The sequence below is a fragment of the Festucalex cinctus genome, chromosome 14, assembly GCF_051991245.1.
Source record: "Festucalex cinctus isolate MCC-2025b chromosome 14, RoL_Fcin_1.0, whole genome shotgun sequence".
NCBI classification, from domain to species: Eukaryota; Metazoa; Chordata; class Actinopteri; order Syngnathiformes; family Syngnathidae; genus Festucalex; species Festucalex cinctus.
In genome coordinates this window covers 18,156,092-18,177,478 of record NC_135424.1, presented here as the reverse complement: position 1 = coordinate 18,177,478, position 21,387 = coordinate 18,156,092, and the positions used below count along the sequence as shown (strand labels likewise).

The following is a 21,387-nucleotide window of genomic DNA, read 5'->3' as shown; positions in this document are numbered from 1 at the left end:
CATTGAAATAAAATATTAAGGCTTAATGTTCCGTTCATATAACATTCTTCCATGCTTAAGGTGTGAATCCTAAAAAATAAATAAATAAATAAAAAATAAAAATAAAAATAAAAAAATCGATTTTGCCGATTATTGAATCGATTCGAGAATCGCGCGATGTAGTATCGCGATATATCGCCGAATCGTTTTTTTTTTTTTTACCACCCCTAATATATATATATATATATATATATATATATATATATATATATATATATATATATATATATATATATATATATATATATATATATATATATATATATATAATTTAATATTAACTTCCCTTTTATATGCAGGTTTGTCATTTTGATGTGCAGATAGTGTCATGGTTCGGTTCTCAGCCTGTTGTGCTTTTGTGTGTGTGTTCCAGTGCCAACAACGAGGGGGGCGTTCCCCAGCCCCGCACCTGCATCGCGTTGACAATTAGGACTTTAAAAGGACTCCGAGCTGCACAGCAAGCTGTCGGATTATTATTTGCTCACCAGTGTGTCCAAGTGTTCTCCGCGTTTCCAAGTTGGTAAAATCATTGAATCTGTTTTCGTCCTCGGTTACTCTGTATTCACGTGTGTATTTCCGCGTCGCTTTCTGTTGTTTACTTCGCCTTTTGATTATTTCCGCATTTCTATTTCGAGTAGTCCTTGCCGGGTGCAAGTGTTTTGTGTTTGTTATTCTGTCCTTGCCTTTTGCAAGTGTTTTTTGTTACATTCGCGTCCTTGCCGTTTGCAAGTGTTTTATGTTACATTCGCGTTCCTTGCCGGTTGCAAGTGTTATGTATTACTTTCGTGCTCCTTGCCTTTTGCAAGTGTTTTTTGTTAACTTCGTGTTCCTTGCCTTTTGCGAGTGTTTTCTGTTACCTTCGGGTTCCTTGCTGAGTGCAAGTGTTCATTGTGATCCGCGTTATCTTGCCTGCGAGCAAGTTTTGCTTCTCCGGTTGATTCAAAGAATAAACCGTGATTGTTTTCCTTCTCTGAGCCTGCCTTTCTGGGATCCGTTTTTCTTCGACTCAGCCGAGTCGTGTCAGATAGTTTTGTTTTGTTTTTTTTTCCACACAGATGATGTATGACTATAATTGTATCATAAAGTACTTTTTAAAATGTATGAAATATTTCTTGTGGGAGGAATTGAAATTCAGAGGACTACAACATTTTAATCAACACAACATTATTATGAAAGGGTGTGGGACAAAAAAAGTATAAAACACAACTTTTGCTTCTTTCTTGTGTAAGAAAATGCACATCAAAGAAAACAAAAACCACTTTAACTAAAGAAAACTAAAGAAGACTTAAAAAAAAAAAAAGTTTGTTTTTCAATCAACTGCAAATAAATGATGAAATAGCAGAGGAAGTTCCAGACTGTTGGAGTTAAATTACCTCCACTCTACACTAAAATCAAAAGCCATTTGCACGCTCTTGGCTCTTGCTGTGTAACAATTAATACGAACGATTATTTAAATCACCGCACTGCCAAGTTCAATATCCAAATTGCAGGAAATTGCATCCTGACGTTACAATTATTTGTTAAAAAATTAGCTGCACGGATTCAGTCTGTGTGCGATTATTCATATTATTCAACCTTTGAAGAAGGTTCATGTGAACAATAAATAAACCTAAAATCAAAACTAGCATAAGAGTGATGGTGAAGGTTATCCGCCACAGGTGCTGCCTTCAAAGATGAAAGGAAATAACACATTGAGTGCATACTTTGTTGTAACCACTAGACACTCGCATAGCCTATGTATTGTGCACATCTTGGTGGCAAGTAAAACCTGACCATGTTCAAGCATCACCTTCAGAGAGGACAGATTCCTTGTCATACCAAACAACATGTAAAAATGTGACCTGCGTGCTCTCCCTCTTCAGGAGGAACTGATTGAGCTGCATGGAAGCCCATCGGCCACCCACCGAATACAAATAAGGAGAACCATATGTGTCCAGAAGGACTGGGTAAACTGCACAACATTTTTATTAGATACAGTTTCACTTGCCTTGTGACACCATGAAAATAAACTTATGGCTATAAGAAAATAAAGTTAACACAGCTCAAATCAATGAAACAAGGAGTTCCGAAAGCATTTGCCATAAAAAATAAATAAAAAAATAAAAATAATGAAAATGCTCAATCTTTTGGATTTATTATTCACTTCCCTTTCACCCTACTCCTCACGTATTTGGTTTCAAAACAGGATGAACAATTATATACACAAGTTACACACAAAGAAATGGATGTAAACAATTGCAATCAAATCCTTTCATTTCGTAAGAGGTCCGTACCCGTCTGATGCACATTTTCGGAAAAACAGGAGGAGAAACAATCAAGGGCTGCAGGTATGAGGATGAGTTTTTTACTATATTGATTTGTTGTGATTGTATTGGTGTTAAGGTTTTATGATATTATGTTATGTTTGTTTTTTTGTGTTTCTGTAAAGCGCTATGTGACAGCTCAGGCTGTTTGAAAGCGCTATATAAATAAAGTTGAGTTGAGTTGAGTAGTATGTTGTTTATGGGGGTGTTGCTTGAAATTGTTGATAACATCTTATGCAATGTTCATCTGCATAGTGCTCCATGACCACTTGTAATGTCTCTTTTACTTGCATCTCACTAATTTTATTATTATAATGTATTATGTTAACGGAACTATAGAACACAACGAGCATGCTAGGACACAAAGGCAAATTATTGCAATGAGGTTGCTTTAAAGTCCCTGTTAAGTGAAGATAAATGCAATCTAAATATGACACACCATAGACAAGAATGTTAAAAAATCTGAACAATGGGAAATGATGTTTCAAAATTGTGTGTCAGTCAAATCCTACTGCTATGACCTGAAAAAAAAAAAAAAAAAAAAAAAGGATGCTACTTCATCAGGAACGTTTTGTATGACAGTAACTTGTGGAGCAAAACTCTTTCCACTGAAAGTTTGTGATAATTTGAATACTGTATATCTTACCACTCTAAAATGGACAAGCAAGGATGGTTGTCTGCATGCTAGCTTGCTAATAGCTAGCTAGCTAACTGCTCGTTGCAAACGGGCCAGATGACTGCTGTTGCGAAGGTCCTCATGTTCTCAAATAGTGGATGAGTTGTCAGTGTTTTCACTTGTTTTCAGCATGTTCCTTCATAATATAATTAGAAACAAACCTCTTTGTAGGTTCTTTAAAGAAGTCATGTACCCTACAGTCTAAACATGAGTTTCTGATTCATTAATATTGCATTTGTGAAATATGAATTAAGGCCATTTTTACTTGATAGCAAATGGCAAAATGGCTGCCCACTGAGATAGAGGAACACTGGTGGATTTTTTTTCTGTTTAATTCATATTCCACAAACCCAACATTCATTAGAATACTGTTTTTAGACTAGTGGGGCTACATGGGACATTTAGTATAGCATTTTTTGGGCTTTTGTTTTCATTTGAGCAATGCAAGTTTTGTGTTTTCTTAATTCACTAATCCTTATTATTCGTTGCTGTTGTTGCTTTTTTTCATTACTGGGGGTATCACTGCCACACAGAGTGCCATTCATGGTAGTGCTGCCACTGCGTGACTAAGCACTTTCCTCAGTAAACTCAAAACCTGCTGAGATCATTACGTGTAAGCAATTAAGAAACTCCATTGCAACTTTATACAGCAAAATGGCCATTAACGTGATGAAACACACCAATGAACCTCTCACTCTCTCCTGGCTGATTTGACCACAGGGGCTCTCAAGGGGAGAATTGGTCACCCTATTTTATGTATTAAGTTTCATGTGCCCCCAAAAATAAAATAAAAGCAGAAGACATATAGCCAAATTGCAGAGAATCCGTGATATTAAACAGTTGACGTGATTGTGAAATGCTGGGAATAATCATGCCAAGGCAACAGGCCGCAGGAATGCAAAATCAGCGCTCAAGCCAAGATTTAGTTAGCAGGTGGCCTCTTCTATTCACTGAATGTCAACATATTTCACATAACATCTGGACAGGCCAGCCACTGCTTTTAATTAAGTGCAATACACTCACTCAATGTTCCAGCATATCCGAAAAAATGTATATATAAAAGTGCGAGGGGATGTGGTGCAACAGTATGTATCGTGTGTACCGTGAAGGTCAACACAGTTGTGTAAATAAATAATAATTCTTAACCTAATCCCCATTTCCATGACCTGTTTAAAACCCATGAAGAGCCGATCTGTGGAAGTTGCACTTCTCTAGAAAATATGCTAATCCTGACAGATGTGCAACAACACTGCAAAGTTTACTTGCTCAACTTTGCTTCCAAAATTTGACTGCAAATGATGTGATGGATGTGTCTTTCAGTCATAATGTGGAAATGATTGCTTAATAAATGAGAAGCCTTTTCTTCTTTACACTCTCTGTACCATGAGCACATATCCAAATGCACACCTTATGTTTATTTTTATTTATTTTTTTATTTTATTTTATTTTATTTTTTTGGGGTGAATAGTAATTTTGGTACAGAAGAGCCCTTTACATTGAAAAAAAAAGTGGTTATTTTTTGTTTGCTTCAAACCAGAAAAATAAAATATATTTAAAGTCCATATTTTGTTCATATTTACAATGGCATTTTTGTCAAACATGGTTAGAAAGTGCACGGTCTATATGTGCCCCCCAGTAGCACTGATGGAAAATTATGAGCCCCTCCAGCATTCAAGTTGCCCATCCCTGGTGTGCAGAATACAGGAAAAATTGGGTAACTCAATAATAAGCAAATATTAATATTTACCAGTGGTACATTTATTCAAAATACACAACACTCTACATTTAGTTTGTCCAAACATCACATTGAAATAGAGGATAGCAAGAGGTTTGCAGCAAAGGCCACGGAGGAATGACATTGGTCAAGTTAAGTGAGCAATGGACATCACAATTCCACATGGGCTCAAAAACAAACAAAACAGCTGGAACGGAAAAGGTGAAGCACATCACCGGAGCGATAAGATGATGACAGCTACATAGAAAATGCCTCTGCAGTTTTTTATTACAAAACTCATATTTTCCTCCCCAACATTTGTGATGTAAATTCTTTCTGAGTTTTGTGTACACATTTTAACATCCACAGTCCACAATTTGTAATAAAGTAAATAGACGATGTGTACAGAGTTCAGCATGTTATTTTGCTGAGTAATTTAATTTGTCACAAAAAGAAGAAGAAGAATGTGTATTGTGATGAATCCAGTGAACAGTTCTCTGTGAGAAGTAACAGATTTTAAAAGGAGAAATGTGCCGACGTACATAATTATTTGAGATAAGAGTGAAATCAACATTATTATTACTATATAAATATCACATATTCAGTGCTATTTTTGAACAAGGAATAAATTAGGTAATAAAACTCTATATACATAACACTGTACATCACATCACACCCAGAGATGATGTGTTTTCCAAACTATTCCTACTCCAGATAGCATAAATTAAAGTAACCCGCAGGCACTAATGGCAGCCACAAGACCTCACCACCATATTTCTATACTTTTTGAGAATGACGTTTGAGCTGTCGTCAAAGTAAAGCACTGAAATAGCATTGAGTTTGGTCGGGGCGCAGCACGGCTTTGGCACATTGTCAGGAAACATTAAATGGACCTATAAAAGACAGCAAATGAAGTGTGCTTTAGAAGAGGTGGGAATGTTGTGGCTTTGCAAACAACATGGCGCTGACATATATCATATGCTGACCGTGTTTGCCATGCACATGTGGAATAAACTTCAGTGGGAACATACCAGAGTTTGGACAATGGCGTGATTGGTCGCGTTCATGTGCGCGTTGAGTGGAAATGAGCATTCACCGTCACAGTAAAAAGCGGCATAGCCTTCGGGCGCTATGATCCAGTCCTGCGGCAGAATGGGAGAGGTTGTTTCATGTCATTATTTATGACGATATCACCATTGTTGGGGGATGTTAAACGGTTTGTCTTACCTGCCAACCCAAATCACGAAAGCTGACATAAAGCTCATGCTTCTTGCAGGCTTGCTTTTGTTCACTTGTGTTATAATCTGAAATGAAAATGGTTTTATTTGAAAGTATGAGACAAAAAGCCATGGCACAAATGATGAGACTTTGATGAAGTCAGGAAGAACAACATTGCGTAATGTTAGCTTTCACACCATCGCTAACGCTACATGACAGCCTTTTATAGACCACTGGAGCAGAGAAGCCTTGCTCTCCTTGTGTAAGGACTTCAACACCAATAGAAATCACTGGCGATAACGTAGCTAGACAGCACATTAATTTGAAATTGAACTTTTTATCATAAAGTTTGAGAGGGTTGGTTTTCAAATTCCAAAATCATTACGCAAGTCACATTACGTTGCACTCATCAGTCAGAATGAGCCAACAACAAACCACAATAAAGGAGAACCTGCCTCTCCTGTACTTCTGAGCATGTTGCTGTTTTAGCCTAAATAATATTACAGGTCTCTGACTCGTAGTTAAATCCTAAATTCTAGTATGGATTCCATGAATTTGGATTATTTTATTTCCAACAGTGTATTCTCAGATTTATTTCGTAGCATTTCCATTAACTGCGCACGGCTTCTAATATATGTGCATGGTGGTGGTGGTGGTGGTGGTGGTGGTGGTGGGAGGTGGGGGTGGGCGGGGTGAGGGGGGTGGGGGCGGGGGGGGGGGGTGCATCCAATTTTAGCCTCACACTCGCACGCACGCACACTCACACAAATGTGCGAATACTCAGATTTTTTATTTTTTTTTAAAGAGAAATTATGATGTTGAATCGGTAAGACTGCCGATTGAACAATTCTGAGCTCTTAAAGGAAAAAAAATTGCCTCGATGTCTTACCATGGCAATATGTAGATTCAATAACAGTCAGCTCTAAAAATAAAAGCATTTATTTTTAATTATTCCGTGTAAGAATTTTGTTAACATATATTCATGGTTTTGTTTCTTGCTTTGATGCATTGCTACGTTCTTCACGTCAGAGAATCGAAAGCCGCCAATCAACTCAACTCAACTTTAGCTTTTATTTTATTTATATTTTAACCCTGTTTTTAACATTGAAGAGTTGCTTGCTGTTATAACTTTATAACTATTGGACGAAGCTAGCCCATTTTACCTCTCTCTAATACATGCGGTTAATGAAGTAACACATTTCTGTTGGTATTATTTACAATACTGTTGAAAGTAGTGCGTGACGTTATCTTGCTAGCCCGCTAGTGCTAGCATGCCATCGTTAGCATACGAGCACATTAGCAGGCCTATACAGTGGATGTTAACAGTAATGTTTATATTATTAATCACTATGAGAATTATTTATGTTATTATTTCATTACTTAATATTGCGTTTTCTGTGTTTTTGTGAAGTACTCACAGCATGTTTAACAGCATTAAGTGCCTGTTGTAAAAATGAAAATCTTGGTCTCATAATTTCGAGTGGAGGAAGTAACATAATTATACTGTCCTTCAAAATAAGTAGTTTTGCCTAACTTAACTAAATAACTATATTAACATTAAGACTGTTTCTTCAAGCAACTGGATGACAAGACAGTGAGGGCTGCTGCAAAAAATTGGAGACTGTGCACTACAACTGCAGCATAATGTCAACGTTTGAATACTGCTGACTGGGTTTCACAAATAGTAGGTGGTAATAGCTTGTTTTGCCACTGGAAAAGCGCCATAACGAGCGGATCTGCGGGTGCCAATGATGTACCTTACCTCCAGTTTTCTGTGCCCTTGATGATTCCTGTTGATGAGTTGATTTATTGCGGTTGTGGTTTTTCTTTTTCCCACCGGCAGCTCTGACCGAGCGAAGCAACACCCCGCTGGCCTTGAAGAAAGCAACCAGGAAGGGCTGCTGGGATTGAGGCCCGCTGCGCCCCACAATGCCGGCTGATTTCATGTTGATACTGCGTCCTTTAAAATCTAACAATTACAAGGTATAGAGAGGACAAGAAAAGGAAGGACAAGCACACTCCATTGGCTTGTTAACATCATGAGGGAGGACATATGTTACATGTGAAATGTATTCTAATCATTTGCTGCAAAAGAATCTGAAATCATGCCTTCACAAACATACTGTACTATTGACAGTCTGACTGACACTTTTAACACATGTTCATTCATGTAGGCTAATTGTATTTTTTTTTAGATCACATTTTTGTTGGGGTGTTCGATACCACTTTTTTTTCAGACCGATACCGATACCGATACTCAGACCCTCGGTACTCACCGATACCAACTGCCGATACCAGTAGTACATTTTGACAAATAAAAAAAAATCACTAAAAGATATTTTTAAACAAAAATATTTCCTTTAATTTTGACAAAAAAAAGCAGCACAGTCACTCTTCAATAGTCTTAACGCTTAAAATAAAACACAAAAATGCTCTTTTAGTTTAAGATTCACAATTTTGAGGTATTTCCAAACCGGTGAAGTTTTGGTGAAAAACTGCTGCAAGCTAGCGCCAGTTACAGGCAAGGAGGACTCAATTAACGTCTTCCCCCTCTGCCATCGGTCGCTTGTACTCGTCTGCATCACGAGTACTCGAGTACTTGAAAAAAGGCTGGTATCGGCCCGATACCGATACCTGGTATCGATACTCGCCCATCCCTACATTTTTGTATTTCTTTCTGCTAGACCTGATGAAAATGAAGATGAAAAATCAATTGGTATCATGTATTCTTTATTATTTTAGTCAACATTTTAATTAAACATTAAGGGGAGGAAAAAGATGACCTTGACATACCATCTAAAGTCTCCACACATAGTTGGAGGCCCAGATTCTGCTCCGGGTTCATCACCCAGTGGTTACTGGTGGCCGTTATATCAAACACTAACCAACCACCATCAGATGCTTGAACTCTTTTGGAGTCAAGCAAGAAGGTCTCCGCATCTCTGCAGATGAAAACACATCTGTTCACCACCAGAACTTCATCATTGCATACACTCTGAAATGGCTTCAAATCTTTTACATGCAACACGTCAGTTTGAAAGGGCAGTTTGAGGTTCGTTATCAAGTTTCACTCGTGCTTTTCAGCAGCAGCTCCACTCAGTCAGTCAAATGAATGTGGGCACTTATTTGCTACATGACAAACCAATTACTAAACTCTTGGGCTTTCCTCAGATCCAAAGTAAATAAAAACTTTCTGTGCACTTCAGCATTGCAAAGCCTGAATGGGCACACACACAAAAAGAAACCATATGGCTCTTTGAATGTGTTCTCATACGGGATTCAGGATGTCTACGTAAGTTACAATGCAACAGATAAATGAGGTAACAGAATTACAGTATCTTAAAGGGAGGTCCTACTCTGCAAAAGAAGCCCAACGCCAAGTGCTAGTTTTTAGGTTCTTCTTCTTCTCCTTATCATACTGTTATCCTCTTAAAACCAAACTATCCTTATTGAAAATACCTTTAATATTGAAACCAAAAGATATATGTTCTTTGGGTTGTTTTAAAAGGGTTCCATCACCTCAATGGTGATTAATTGCAGAGCTATGGTGTGACACATGTTCCAGTTTGCATGTTTTTTGTTGGGCAAAACATCTTTGATTTTTTTTTTTTTTTTTTTTTTTAACATGGGGCATCAATCATGTAAAAAACAACAACAAAAAAGATTAGAAGGAGAAGGAGAAGAAGACAGCTTGTTAATTTGTATGGGGTTCTTCAAGCAACAGAACAGCGAGGATAGCGAGCTCTGCGTTTGTGGTCACATGGTAACGAGCAGCACAGTTTTTCCACATGGCCCCAAACGTTCAGGAGTTAGTCACGTGTTTATAACAGGTGCAATAAAAGCAAACCTCATGAGGAATTCCACATGAATATACAGTAGTGAACCTAAATCATGTGCTAATTCATTATACGACTGGTGTAGATGATGTAAAGATGTTGAAAAGATATTGAAAAATAAGAACACAGTATAAGAACACATATGACAGCATTGCACCTCCCGTCAAATTGCTTGTGGTTTTGATTATGCGTTTCTGTATGCCAGTCGCTGCAAAGCACAAAATGGACGAACTGTTCTTCAACATGGTCATGCGCCGTCAACGTCACAAACCTAAATGACTACAAAATATGACATGGCGTGATATATAGTACAGTATGATATGATATGATATGATATGATATGATATGATATATAATATGATATGATCATATCATATGACCACAGTTATGATAGTTTGGGATTTTTCATGATAGTCTTTAATTCATTGGGTTTTTTAAATTCAGTTTTAGAGTAGGTTTGCTTGTTTTTAATTAGGTTTTTTTTTTTTTTTTTTTTTTTAGTTTTTTTCAATGCTATGTTTTCATATAATTTTCAGTTTTGACCTTCATTTCAGTTTTTGGAGTATTTGTCACATACAATATATATATATATATATATATATATATATATATATATATATATATATATATATATAAGGTCACTAATATGTAATTAAGTAAACTACACTTCTGAAATGACCGCCAGCCTCATATATGATAAATTACAAATACGATAAACTAATACGATAAACTAAAGATTATAATTACAGTTAATATTATAAGGCAAGGCAAGACAAGTTTATTTCATACACAAGGCTATTCAATGTGCTTTACAGAAGAAAAGACAACAGATAAGCATCAACAAACAGTAGTTAACATTCAGAGGAAGAACAGAAAATAAAAATTGGTTACATTACATATTATAATAGATTACATATTATAAACGTAAGATGCGGTTTCACTTAGTTTTAGTTTATTTTAATGTTATTTTTTATTTATTTATTTTACAAGCATTTTCATCCATCCATCCATCCATTTTCTTGACCGCTTATTCCTCACAAGGGTCGCGGGGGTTGCTGGCGCCTATCTCAGCTGGCTCTGGGCAGTAGGCAGGGGACACCCTGGACTGGTTGCCAGCCAATCGCAGGGCACACAGAGACAAACAACCATCCACACTCACAAGCACACCTAGGGACAATTCGGAGCACCCAATTAACCTGGCATGCATGTCTTTGTAACGTGGGAGGAGACCGGAGTACCCGGAGAAGACCTACGCGGGCACGGGGAGAACATGCAAACTCCACCCAGGAAGGCCGGAGCCTGGACTCGAACCGGAGTCCTCAGAACTGGGAGGCGGACGTGCTCACCACTCATCCATCGTGCCGCCCGCATTTTCATTTTTCATTATTTTATTTCGTTAACAAAAATGCTTTTTCAATTTTTGTTATTTCATATTTTTTTTTGTTAACTATAAAAACCTTGTACATGACATGCGGCAAGATATGATGATTTGATTACCACAATACAAAGGTGCCCCTGAAGAGATATATATAATACAATTTGCAGCCATAGCAGCAGTTTCATCAGATCCTGACATAAACTCTTCGGTAAAAAATAAAAAAATAAAAATCCATCATGTCAACTGGATTGGCTTAGGGACTCTAACATAAATCATTATTACTTAACATTACCAAACAGTGCCAGTTTGTATTTTTTCAACTTCCAGTGTGGTTTATATGAGTTTGGTTTCAGTAACACTACCTGCAATAGCCTACACCCTGTGAAAACAAATACGCTAACATAAACCTTTCCTATTTAAGACAGTGGAGTTTGACTCTGGCCTATTCAAAGCCCTCGAGGGTCATATCTCCCCTACGATCACCCACACATTTTTCTAAGTCCACTCTTTAGCAGACCCATGTGCATTCAGCTATGTCACTGTTTAAACTTCCGTTATATAGTGGAAACAGGCAGGTATAGTGGGTATAACCATGACCATGGGGAGCATTATGGAAGCCCCGAACCCTGTAACACAGGCCCTTGTCGTTTTGTCTGGCCAACCAGGCAAGAAACACAAGACGAGTGATAAGTGATGGACCCTCCAAGCTTCATAAGTGGCCAACTTGCTAATGGGCTTCTCTTTATCCGAGAACTATATTTGTAAGGCCGACTTGGTGTGAATGAAGGAGAGCAGAGATCGGGATCCGAGGCTGTAAGACAATAGCTGCTACTGTTGCTTGTTTACAAACGGAAGCATAAGAAACTCTTTCAAATTGTAGTGTTGCCATGAAAAGGCAAAAATCAAAACAAAAAAAAGAATAATAATTTTCTTATTTATAGATCTCTGCGATTGGCTGGCAACCAGTCCAGGGTGTCCCCCGCCTACTGCCCAGAGCCAGCTGAGATAGGCGCCAGCACCCCCCGCAACCCTTGTGAGGGATAAGCGGTCAAGAAAATGGATGGATGGATTTATAGATCTGTTTTTATTGTTAATACGATCATTCATAAACCCATTAACTAATTTGAACATTTATAACTCATACAAAAGTAAAAATAAGTAAATAAATAAATAAATAAATAAATAAATAAATAAATAAATAAATACACAAATAAATAAATAAATAAATAAATAAATAAATAAATAAATCAACATTATGGTAGGATTTCACATTTTATTGCTTTTAAGACTTTCCAAATTTGAGGTTCCATTCATTTTAATGGGAGTTTATGGTTGGCACTTACTTGTTTGGAAACTCCTTAATGACTTGATGAATAGTAACCTTCAGCGTGAGATTGTCAAAGCGGCCGTGGCTGCGGTCCTTATAAATGCGAAACTCAGCAGCGGTGACCGCCTCTCCATCCGGGATCTGAGTCAGATCAAAACGGAACTCCTTGTAGTGTCTTCGTTGGTGAGAGAAATCTTTATCTTTCTCCACTGGGAAGGAAAATAGTACGGTGTGAATTTCATTTCTATAACCACAAAATACAACTTCACCCCTCCTGAACATATTGTGTGAACACAACTGGGGAAAAGTAGGTAATTTTTCACATCTTCTTTTACATTCCTGCTCCAAACCAAACATTTTGACTCCCAACAAAAGCACTTTCCACTTCATTAAATCAGTCAAATGAATACAGGTAGCGGTTCTCAGACAGGCCCTCCACTGTGTGCCTAACTACATTCTGAGGCCATGATGAATGGGCTGTCAGTTAAGAAAAACAGGCTGATTTCAATTAAAGACACTTTGCTGTGCTCCTCATGACAGAGAAGAGAGCAAACGGGATTCCTCAATGTCATGTGAGTCTTTGCTTGACCCTCATTGCTGACCTTGAGTTGACCTTCTTTTGTAATACCATAATACCGTAATTCTGCAAATAGTGGCCTCTGGTAATAGACGTATCTCAGTTGACATGTGCACACAGACAACTGAGCGGTTCTGTCATAAAACCTAAGGAGGCGAAGCATATTGATATGTAATTACTAGCCAAAACAGCAGCACCTAGTGTTCCAGTTGAATGTGCTTGCCTCCATGTTGACCTCTCTGAATTATCAGCATGACAGTCCTTTTATTTTACTATGAATTTCACATCAGATGCATGGTACTTTTTTCTTGAAGCAACATAATATTTTTGTTGTCATCCGTCCATTTATGTAACACTTGTTCTCATACGATGATAATAAGCTGGAGCCTTTCCCACCTGACTTTGGGCGAGAGGTCAATTGCACAGTTATCAAAATATATTCTCTGTTTATTTACTGTTACAAATTTGAACCAATAAAGGCCCTGGTCTCCTCTGCTGTTTGATCCCCCCCCAAAAAAAGTGATATGCTTGAAAGGTTGTGAACTGCGGTGTGGGATGTGGCATCCTTCATCCTTGCTTGGGCAGTGGATTGGCTGGCATCTGCGGTGATACCATGCAGCGCACTTTCCTGATATTTTATCGCGAGGGTACGCCTGCGGCTACTTAGCACAAACAGGTCAGAGGTCAGGTCTGACTCTTTCCCCGCTGAGTGTGTTCCATTAAAGGAGCCACAGGCAGTAATTTGAAGCAGAAGCGCCTCCGAGCATTAAACATTCCACTTTCAAGTGGAGAAGAGTTCAGTGATAGTGTCATCTGATTAAGGTGGACTGTGTCCAATCTTGATCAATGCAATGCTTAAAAAAAACAAACAAGTCATCAATAACTGTCACATATTTTCTGAAAAACAGCAGATTTAGGATAAGCCTAATTGTCACATACTTGTAAAAGAGCTGAGATCAGGAGTTATATCTGTACTGTAATAAAGACAGAGGCCCATTGAACACTTCACTGACAGTCACCAGAACGAGAGCAGAGCTTCTAAGGCTGACAATGTACATGCCCCGGTGGAGCGTTAAGTGGAAGCAGATGGGCTTGAGCCAAGGTGAGTTACTGCCAAGCAACTCGACACAAATTCAGTACTACTGGAAAAAACAAAAAAAAAACAAAAAAAAACAGATTGAGTATGTCCACCACAACCTTACAGAGATCATCCAAATTGTGTTGGAACATTATCATTTATCATTAATTTAGGAAGCGGCAGTTGGGGACAAGATAAAACATGACTTGATACTACTGAAGTAAAGTTATCTGTCAATATCAGCCCCACCGCCTTCTCCTTTAAATGGCAGGAAATAATTAAGACCAATTTTCTCAAGGTCAGACAGTCATCTGATAAGTCGCGCTGAACTGCAGGCTCAAAGGTCACAGCTACTGAACAAACACAGCAATTATAGAGATCGGCAGTCTTTTACACCAAAGCAGAGCAAATGCATGCAATGTTGAAAGGTATTTGAGCATTAAGGTCAAACGACTAGGGGCTCATATTCCACAATGAAATAATGTGCACATTCCATGCATTATATTCAATGAAGAAATGCATCAAAGTTGATTCCCACTAGTCGTCCATAACCTTGTTGGGTATAATGAACCTCACCGGTTTCATATGAACCTTCACTGAACACTTCTTTACTGGAAAAATGAAATATATATTTTTTTTATTTTTTTTATTCATTTTCAAGATATAGTTATAGGGTTTACTGATGAGCAAAATGAACAGTGAGAGTAGCCTTTTCATCGAATCCGGCTCCACTTCACCTTGAATGCTGCAAGCATTGTGTTCATGTATTCCCCATCTCCAGGCAGTTTACGGAAGTGTTACTTAAGTTTTGCTACATATAGCTTGACTAGTATTGCTCTACCTGGCATGGCAAATCATGCAGTTAGGACGCTGACTCCGATCACTCAACTCAAGTCTTATTCAGAGCACTTTAAAACAACCAGTTTTTTTTTTTTTTTCATGGAACCCAGAGGCAGCAGATACAATGAAAACATCAGAGGCCCCAGAATTGAACCCTGTGGAACACCATACATTCTGTTTTACATGTGAATTCATATTTTGCCATTTTTGCGTGACATATTTAGTGTGAAGGGATCACAACGTACTATCACAACAATGTGCCTCTCGTCATTTGACCTACTAGATGAACAGACAAAACAGTCAAAACTACCGAAGAGGATTAGGGCCAGTGAAGAGAAAAATAAAAGGTTAGTAGGATTCTGATTTTATTCTCAGCAATCTGACTTTAAAGTCAGAATTCTGACTTTAAAGTGAAAATTCTCACTTTATTCTACTCTTGGAATTCTGACTTTAAAATGAGAATTCTCACTTTATTCTCAGAATTCTGACTTTTTGACTCACCCCCACAATTCGTAGCTCTACGTCACAAAGTCAGAATTCTCACTTTAAACAGAGAATTCAGAGATTAAAGTCAAAATCCCGACATTAAATTGAGAATTCTGACTCTAACCTCAGAATTCTGAAAATGAGAATAAAGTGAGAATCCTGCCAACCCTTTTTTTTCTCCTCTTCACTGGCCCTAATCCTCTTCCATGCAAAACATTCCCTTGAATTCCAATAATTAGCCCAGAATTGAATGCAAAATGAAAAATTTGGTATTTTATTCAGATTTTGTTGCATTTGGTTGAAACTCTCTTACCTATATTGACAAAACTCATCACCATGTCCGCATCATTGAGAAAGTTGTTGTCATGTGCCGTGGTAAGAGCCGGGCTTTGACTCAGCAGGGGGGCCGCCCGGTAGGACTGGGCCACACGGTTGTAGCCCACATGCTGCGGACTGTAGTAACCCTTCCTTGAGTGCCCTTGAGCCTTGGTGATGTGGCTCTTCCCTGCACCTTGCGGCACCACCTCTTCCTCCACGGCCATGGCGTTGTAAAGGTCGAGCATGAAGAGCGGCGCGGAGGATGCTTGTTTCCCGGGAGAGAAGGGCCTGGGCCGGTGAGGCAAGCCCAGAATGGAGAGGATCTCCCTCTGGATCTCCCGCCGTTCGTGATTGCGCAACTTCCTGTAGATAAAACTGGAGTGCACATGGGTGTCACTGAAGGCGCAATGAGCGCAGGTCAGGAAAGTCAAGCAGCTCCAAGTAAGTCCAAGCACCGCACGGCTCCAAGGGGACATGTTGCTCACTTTAGGCTCACGAGTTCAACTACATTGCACTGTGTGGAAGACCTTGAGCAGATATCCAGAGAGGAATCGAGGACGCATGGAGGAAGCAGCACAGCGTCCAGCCTGGTAACTGGGGAAAACTGAGAGGAGACAAATGAGGTATCAGCTTGCAGCCAAAGAGGCACTCCTTCTCTTTTTCCTTTTTCTGCTCAACTTTGTACTCATCCACGGCCCATCCAAAGCCTCACTGACTATTTATGGACTTGTGACAGCGTCCCTCACCTCACGCCTCTTGATTAAGAAGGAAAAAATAAAGCATATAGCGACGCCCAAAAAGGTCGGCAGGAGTGTCCTCGGAATGAAGTAGTGGAAGAGTCAACTTTTGCCCCTGCACTCACTTTTCTCCCCCCACAGAGAGAGAGAGAGAGAGAGAGAGAGAGAGAGAGAGAGAGAGAGAGAGAGAGAGAGAGAGAGAGAGAGAGAGAGAGAGAGAGAGAGAGAGAGAGAGAGAGAGAGAGAGAGAGAGAGAGAGATTGGGGGGGCATGCTACCCTGTGAGAACATCCCACACTCCACTTTTTATTTGTGCATCCACCTCTAGAGGCCGCAATAAAAATGTCACAACCCCACTCCCACGGTGAACGTGTAAACGGAGACACTTGAAATTCGAGAGCCTGTCCTAACTAGTGAAAGAATAGCGGCCGGGCCTTTTAATCACCTCGACTTATTGAAGTCACTATGGCTGCAGCACTCGCACACAATGCACTGGATGCGGCTTTATACTGAATGCTATGACAAATGGTCCACTGGGGAGATATGAAGCCACCTTACACTTCGACAAATATTACTACAAGTGTGATCCTCTGATATGAATACCACTATTGTGAAACAACAGTGTCAGCATAAAGAATTATACACCACCATGTGTACATCAGACTAAATTATAAGCCGCTGCATCCATATCTAAATTTGCACATAAAATAAAGCAAAAAAAAAAAAAAAAAAAGCTTCAGAAAGTTGCCATTCATAAACTTCCTTTAAATGAGCTACCTGAATTTAATCAAGATTTAAAATAAAATAAAATAAAATTAAAAAAAAGCAATGCAAAAAAAAAACCTATATTAATATGGACAAAGTTGGAACAAGTTTAGATTCCATAACAATGATCAACAGCACCACCTAGTGTAAAATAGGGTACAAGCACATCTCTTCTGCCTCTGTGTAACAAGTCAAGAAAACTTTTGTTTACTAGCTCTTCATCCAGCCATCCATCTTTTCCGCCATTTCAGGGGTCGTTGCATTGGTGCTTATAATGAGAGTTTGGTTATAAAGATTTGAGCTACTGTCAAAAAAATGATGAAGTATAGGTGGGGTAGGAAGGAACTAAATCCCATTTTACCATTTATGGCACCAATTTTTAATCAGAAAAAGACAAAGACATGTGGCATGAATAAATCAATGCTATCCAGTCTATACATCAGTGTTTTTTTGTTTTTGTTTTTTGCTTCCATTATGTGTACAGCATATATTCAATTGCTGAGCAAACTGAAAAGATGGTTTTAAGATGGTCAAAAATCGCCCACCAGTGGTATCAGTTTCTTGAAATAAAGACAACATAACCTGAAAAAAATGTTTAATTTGAATACATTTGAACACATGGTACATCATAAAAAAAATACAAAAGGAAATCTTGGCAATGCTAAAAATCTACAATTATGACCCAGAATTATAAATAATAAAATTATTTGCTACAGTAATGAAGGGCCTCATAAGTATCAAAAAAACATAATTCCAGCCTATATTACAATCATTGCTATTCATCATTGTGTAATATCATGGCAATTGTATAGAAAGTTAATTCATAATGCTTTATAAACACAAATAATGCCACTGAATAATTAGCTATAGGCAGCCAATTAAACATTTTTTAACTGAATATTTACTGTACATAAATACATTATGGATGTTGATAATGCACTTTGACCTTGAACATTTTTCAGTGTTTCTCAAAATGTTTTCAAACACGGACCACTTAGCAATTCATTAAATGCATTGTACTCTCTTGTCTACCAACCATCCAGTCCGAATTTTTTTGTTTTGTTTTATGCTGTAAACAAACACTAATGAAAACGAGCATGACGGGTTCTATTAAATACACAAGGTGAGGTGGGGTGGTCACAGTTTGGGAAACACTGGTCCATGTCATAAATCGTCAACTAAGGGCCCCATCATGCAGCAATCGATCACCAGGGGGCAATATGGGATCATGTACCAGCCATACAACCCAAAGACAGATTCAAAGCTAAGCAAAGAGTAAAGTGTTGCAAGGTACCATTTGCTCATTTTTCTACAATGCGTCAAACTTCAGGGCAATGACTTAAGAATACCAAAACTAGACAAATTATAATGGAAAAACTTGTGGTGCAATCTCACTCAGGTGACTGTCAGATATAACAGAGAGTGGATATAAAAGTCTACACAGCCCTAACTAAAATTCCAGATTATTCTATGTAATATGTACAAAACTAAATTCTCCATATTTCAACTGAAAAAAGATAAATCAATTTGGGGGAATATTAAAAATAATCATAATAAAAAAATAAAGTCCGATACTCTACTGACTGATACTTTGTCTCCTTTTCATTTTAACAGTTGTATGTAGACTTTTTATAATGACTATATTTAGAAGAGGTCCATTTGTTACTGCACCAGAGGATTTTCCTGAGAATGGCTGTTTGCTTCACACCAGCCTCAAACTGGTGGACTGTGTCAATAGTTTGGTCCTTTGCTGTAGTAGGACCGCCTCATCAAACTACCATAGCATAAGGATGGATCACACACCCCAGGCTGGCCAGGTGTGCCGGGATGACCTCTTTTGCCCTCTGCTCCATTTAGACCAGTTGGACCAGGCTGACCTGAGATTCCCGGTTTGCCGTAGCCCTGAGGCCCTACAGGACCTGTTTGATAAATATGACTTTGTCATCATCAAAGGCTAAGCAGACTAAGAAACCAAAGATAACAGGCTATAGAAAAAAAGGTTGATGACACATCTTACCTGGAGGCCCAGGTGGTCCTTGTTCCCCATGTATGGTGCGCCCTGGGCTTCCCTTTTCCCCCTTAATCCCGGGATCTCCTACAAACGTACATGCACAATTTTCCTTGTTAGGACGTTTTGTAAACAAGAAGAGTAGTACATTTTATTTTTTATTTTTTTTTTTTTTACCTTTTATCCCATTAATCCCAGGTATCCCTGGACGACCACGGTAGCCTGGCTGCCCCCTGGCACCAGATAGGCCAGGTAGCCCCCTGAGGCCCTGGGGCCCTGTCAGACCTGGGACGCCGGGTGTTCCAGGAAGGCCGTGGCAACTGGCACAGCCACTTGACTGGTGTCTCAGCAACACTGACGGCAATTCAGCTACGATAAGTGGAAGAGAGAATATTTCATATGTATGTTTTGAGATAATTTCTCACAAATCAAAAGGACTCGACACACTCACACTGAAGAATCTCTCTGCAAACTTGGCGAATGCGCATGTCTGAAATGTCACCCGCCTGGAGTGACACAAATCACAAACATGAACATGTATCATGATGAAAGACACTGGAAGTCAAAGTTTGCCAAACATACAGATCTTCCCGCCGGGCCAGGTTGTCCCGCAGGCCCTGTGTCCCCCCGAGGGCCTCGAGGTCCCGTTTGGCCAACCTGTCCTGGCTGTCCAGGGCGGCCTATCTGACCATCTTGGCCGCTCTGACCCGGATCCCCTGTTGTCCCTTTCTGGCAAAAACACAAGGCCAGTGTTAGAGGTGAACATCATATTGGACAAAGTTTTCCAGCGTCATCAGGTCCACATACCTCCCCTTTGAATCCCCTCAGACCTGGTGAGGCCTGTTGGGCAAAAATAAATTGATTTGGCAATCACAAAGCTCTCAGACTACAGTATAAAGCAATAGTAATCACAAAGTAGTACATATACAGTTCTCTGGTACTCAACCACTAGATCAGGGGTGTCCAAACTACGGCCCGAGGGCCATTTGCGGCCCGCCATCCATTGAGTGGCCCGCGACATATGCTAAAAATGGCATTTGACTCAGTTAAAAAAAAAAACACAGGTGTTATTAAAGTTTATTTTAGTTAACTAAAACTAACGAAAAAACTAAAATTCAAAACTACAATTTCGTTAACAAAATAAAATAAAAACGAAGATTTAAAAAAAAAAAGAAAACTAACTGAAACTACATTTTATGTTTACAAAACTAACTAAAAATAAAACTAACTATAATTATAGCAAAAATGTCCTTCGTTTTAGTCTTTGGTAATTAATTTAATGCATGAGCCTTTGGGGATGATTTTAAATGTGATTTTAAGTAGATTTATTTTGATGTAAACCGGAATAATGACGTTGCAACCATGGTGTTTTTTAAATATTGTGCACAAGTAATAAACATAAAAAAAAAAAAAATAATAATGAAACTAACTAAACTAAAACTAAGCATTCATTAAATAACTAAAACTAATAAAAAACTAACAGAACCACTCTAAAAACTAATTAAAACTAACAAAATTTAATAAAACAAAACTCAAAACAAAATAAAAACTAAAATGAAAAATTCCAAAACTATAAACTATAATAACCCTATTGCCATATTACAAATTGGTTCATATAATGTACCATTTTTATAAATGTGCAAAAGGACAAATAAATTATTTGTACAATTTTTATGACTAAACACAATTTCTCTTCATAACATTATGTGGCCCTTACATCCTTCTGATTTTCTGTATGTGGCCCTCAAATGAAAAAGTTTGGACACCCCTGCACTAGATCATGAACCAGTCCTAAGATTGGGAAACATTCTGTTTCCTGAAACCCAATGGGTCAAAATGAACTCACGTGAGTCCCTGATTTTCCATCGGCTCCCTTTTCACCTCTCATTCCCTTAAAGAAAAACACATTTTTAATAATCTCTAATTAAAACACAGCAGGGTGTTAACACTTCATTAATAAAGCACATGAGTAAATATGAATCACAGCTTCAATCTCTTGAAAATATTTGGTTATTGTTTTTTTTTTCTTCATATGCATCTTAAACTAAAGGAAATTCTGCTCACTTCCCAGAAATGTTAAGTAGACTT

At 38.4% G+C, this 21,387-nt stretch overlaps 2 protein-coding genes across 2 annotated transcripts in view; both read right to left on the bottom strand.

Moving 5' to 3' along the window:
- Nucleotides 1-4,817: 4,817 nt before the first annotated feature.
- On the bottom strand, nucleotides 4,818-16,537 carry bmp5 (bone morphogenetic protein 5). The gene is made up of 7 exons (XM_077494912.1): nucleotides 15,786-16,537; nucleotides 12,508-12,700; nucleotides 8,744-8,892; nucleotides 7,713-7,919; nucleotides 5,960-6,036; nucleotides 5,764-5,874; nucleotides 4,818-5,625 (listed from the first exon to the last, which is right to left on the bottom strand). The coding sequence occupies exons 1-7, from the start codon at nucleotides 16,264-16,266 to the stop codon at nucleotides 5,476-5,478; spliced, it is 1,368 nt and encodes a 455-aa protein (XP_077351038.1). The 5' UTR covers nucleotides 16,267-16,537; the 3' UTR covers nucleotides 4,818-5,475.
- A 1,852-nt stretch (nucleotides 16,538-18,389) lies between these two features.
- The window catches only part of col21a1 (collagen, type XXI, alpha 1), a 35,059-nt gene continuing 32,061 nt past the window's right edge, over nucleotides 18,390-21,387 (bottom strand). Inside the window, exons 23-29 of the mRNA XM_077495511.1 lie at nucleotides 21,146-21,190; nucleotides 20,107-20,139; nucleotides 19,882-20,028; nucleotides 19,751-19,805; nucleotides 19,477-19,668; nucleotides 19,309-19,386; nucleotides 18,390-19,210 (exon numbers count right to left, since the gene is read on the bottom strand). Coding sequence (XP_077351637.1) covers nucleotides 19,023-19,210; nucleotides 19,309-19,386; nucleotides 19,477-19,668; nucleotides 19,751-19,805; nucleotides 19,882-20,028; nucleotides 20,107-20,139; nucleotides 21,146-21,190 — 738 coding nt within the window. The 3' untranslated portion in view covers nucleotides 18,390-19,022. The remainder of the gene's footprint in view (nucleotides 19,211-19,308; nucleotides 19,387-19,476; nucleotides 19,669-19,750; nucleotides 19,806-19,881; nucleotides 20,029-20,106; nucleotides 20,140-21,145; nucleotides 21,191-21,387) is intronic.

Bases quoted from the DNA above. Each gene is read 5' to 3' on its own strand.
- bmp5 (XM_077494912.1), bottom strand. From the start codon at position 16,266: ATGTCCCCTTGGAGCCGTGCGGTGCTTGGACTTACTTGGAGCTGCTTG. The intron at 7,920-8,743 runs GTATGTCAAGGT...TGTAATTGTTAG, and splicing joins ATGTGTGGAGACTTTAGATG to ATTTTAAAGGACGCAGTATC. The intron at 5,626-5,763 runs GTATGTTCCCAC...TGTCTTTTATAG, and splicing joins ACGCCATTGTCCAAACTCTG to GTCCATTTAATGTTTCCTGA.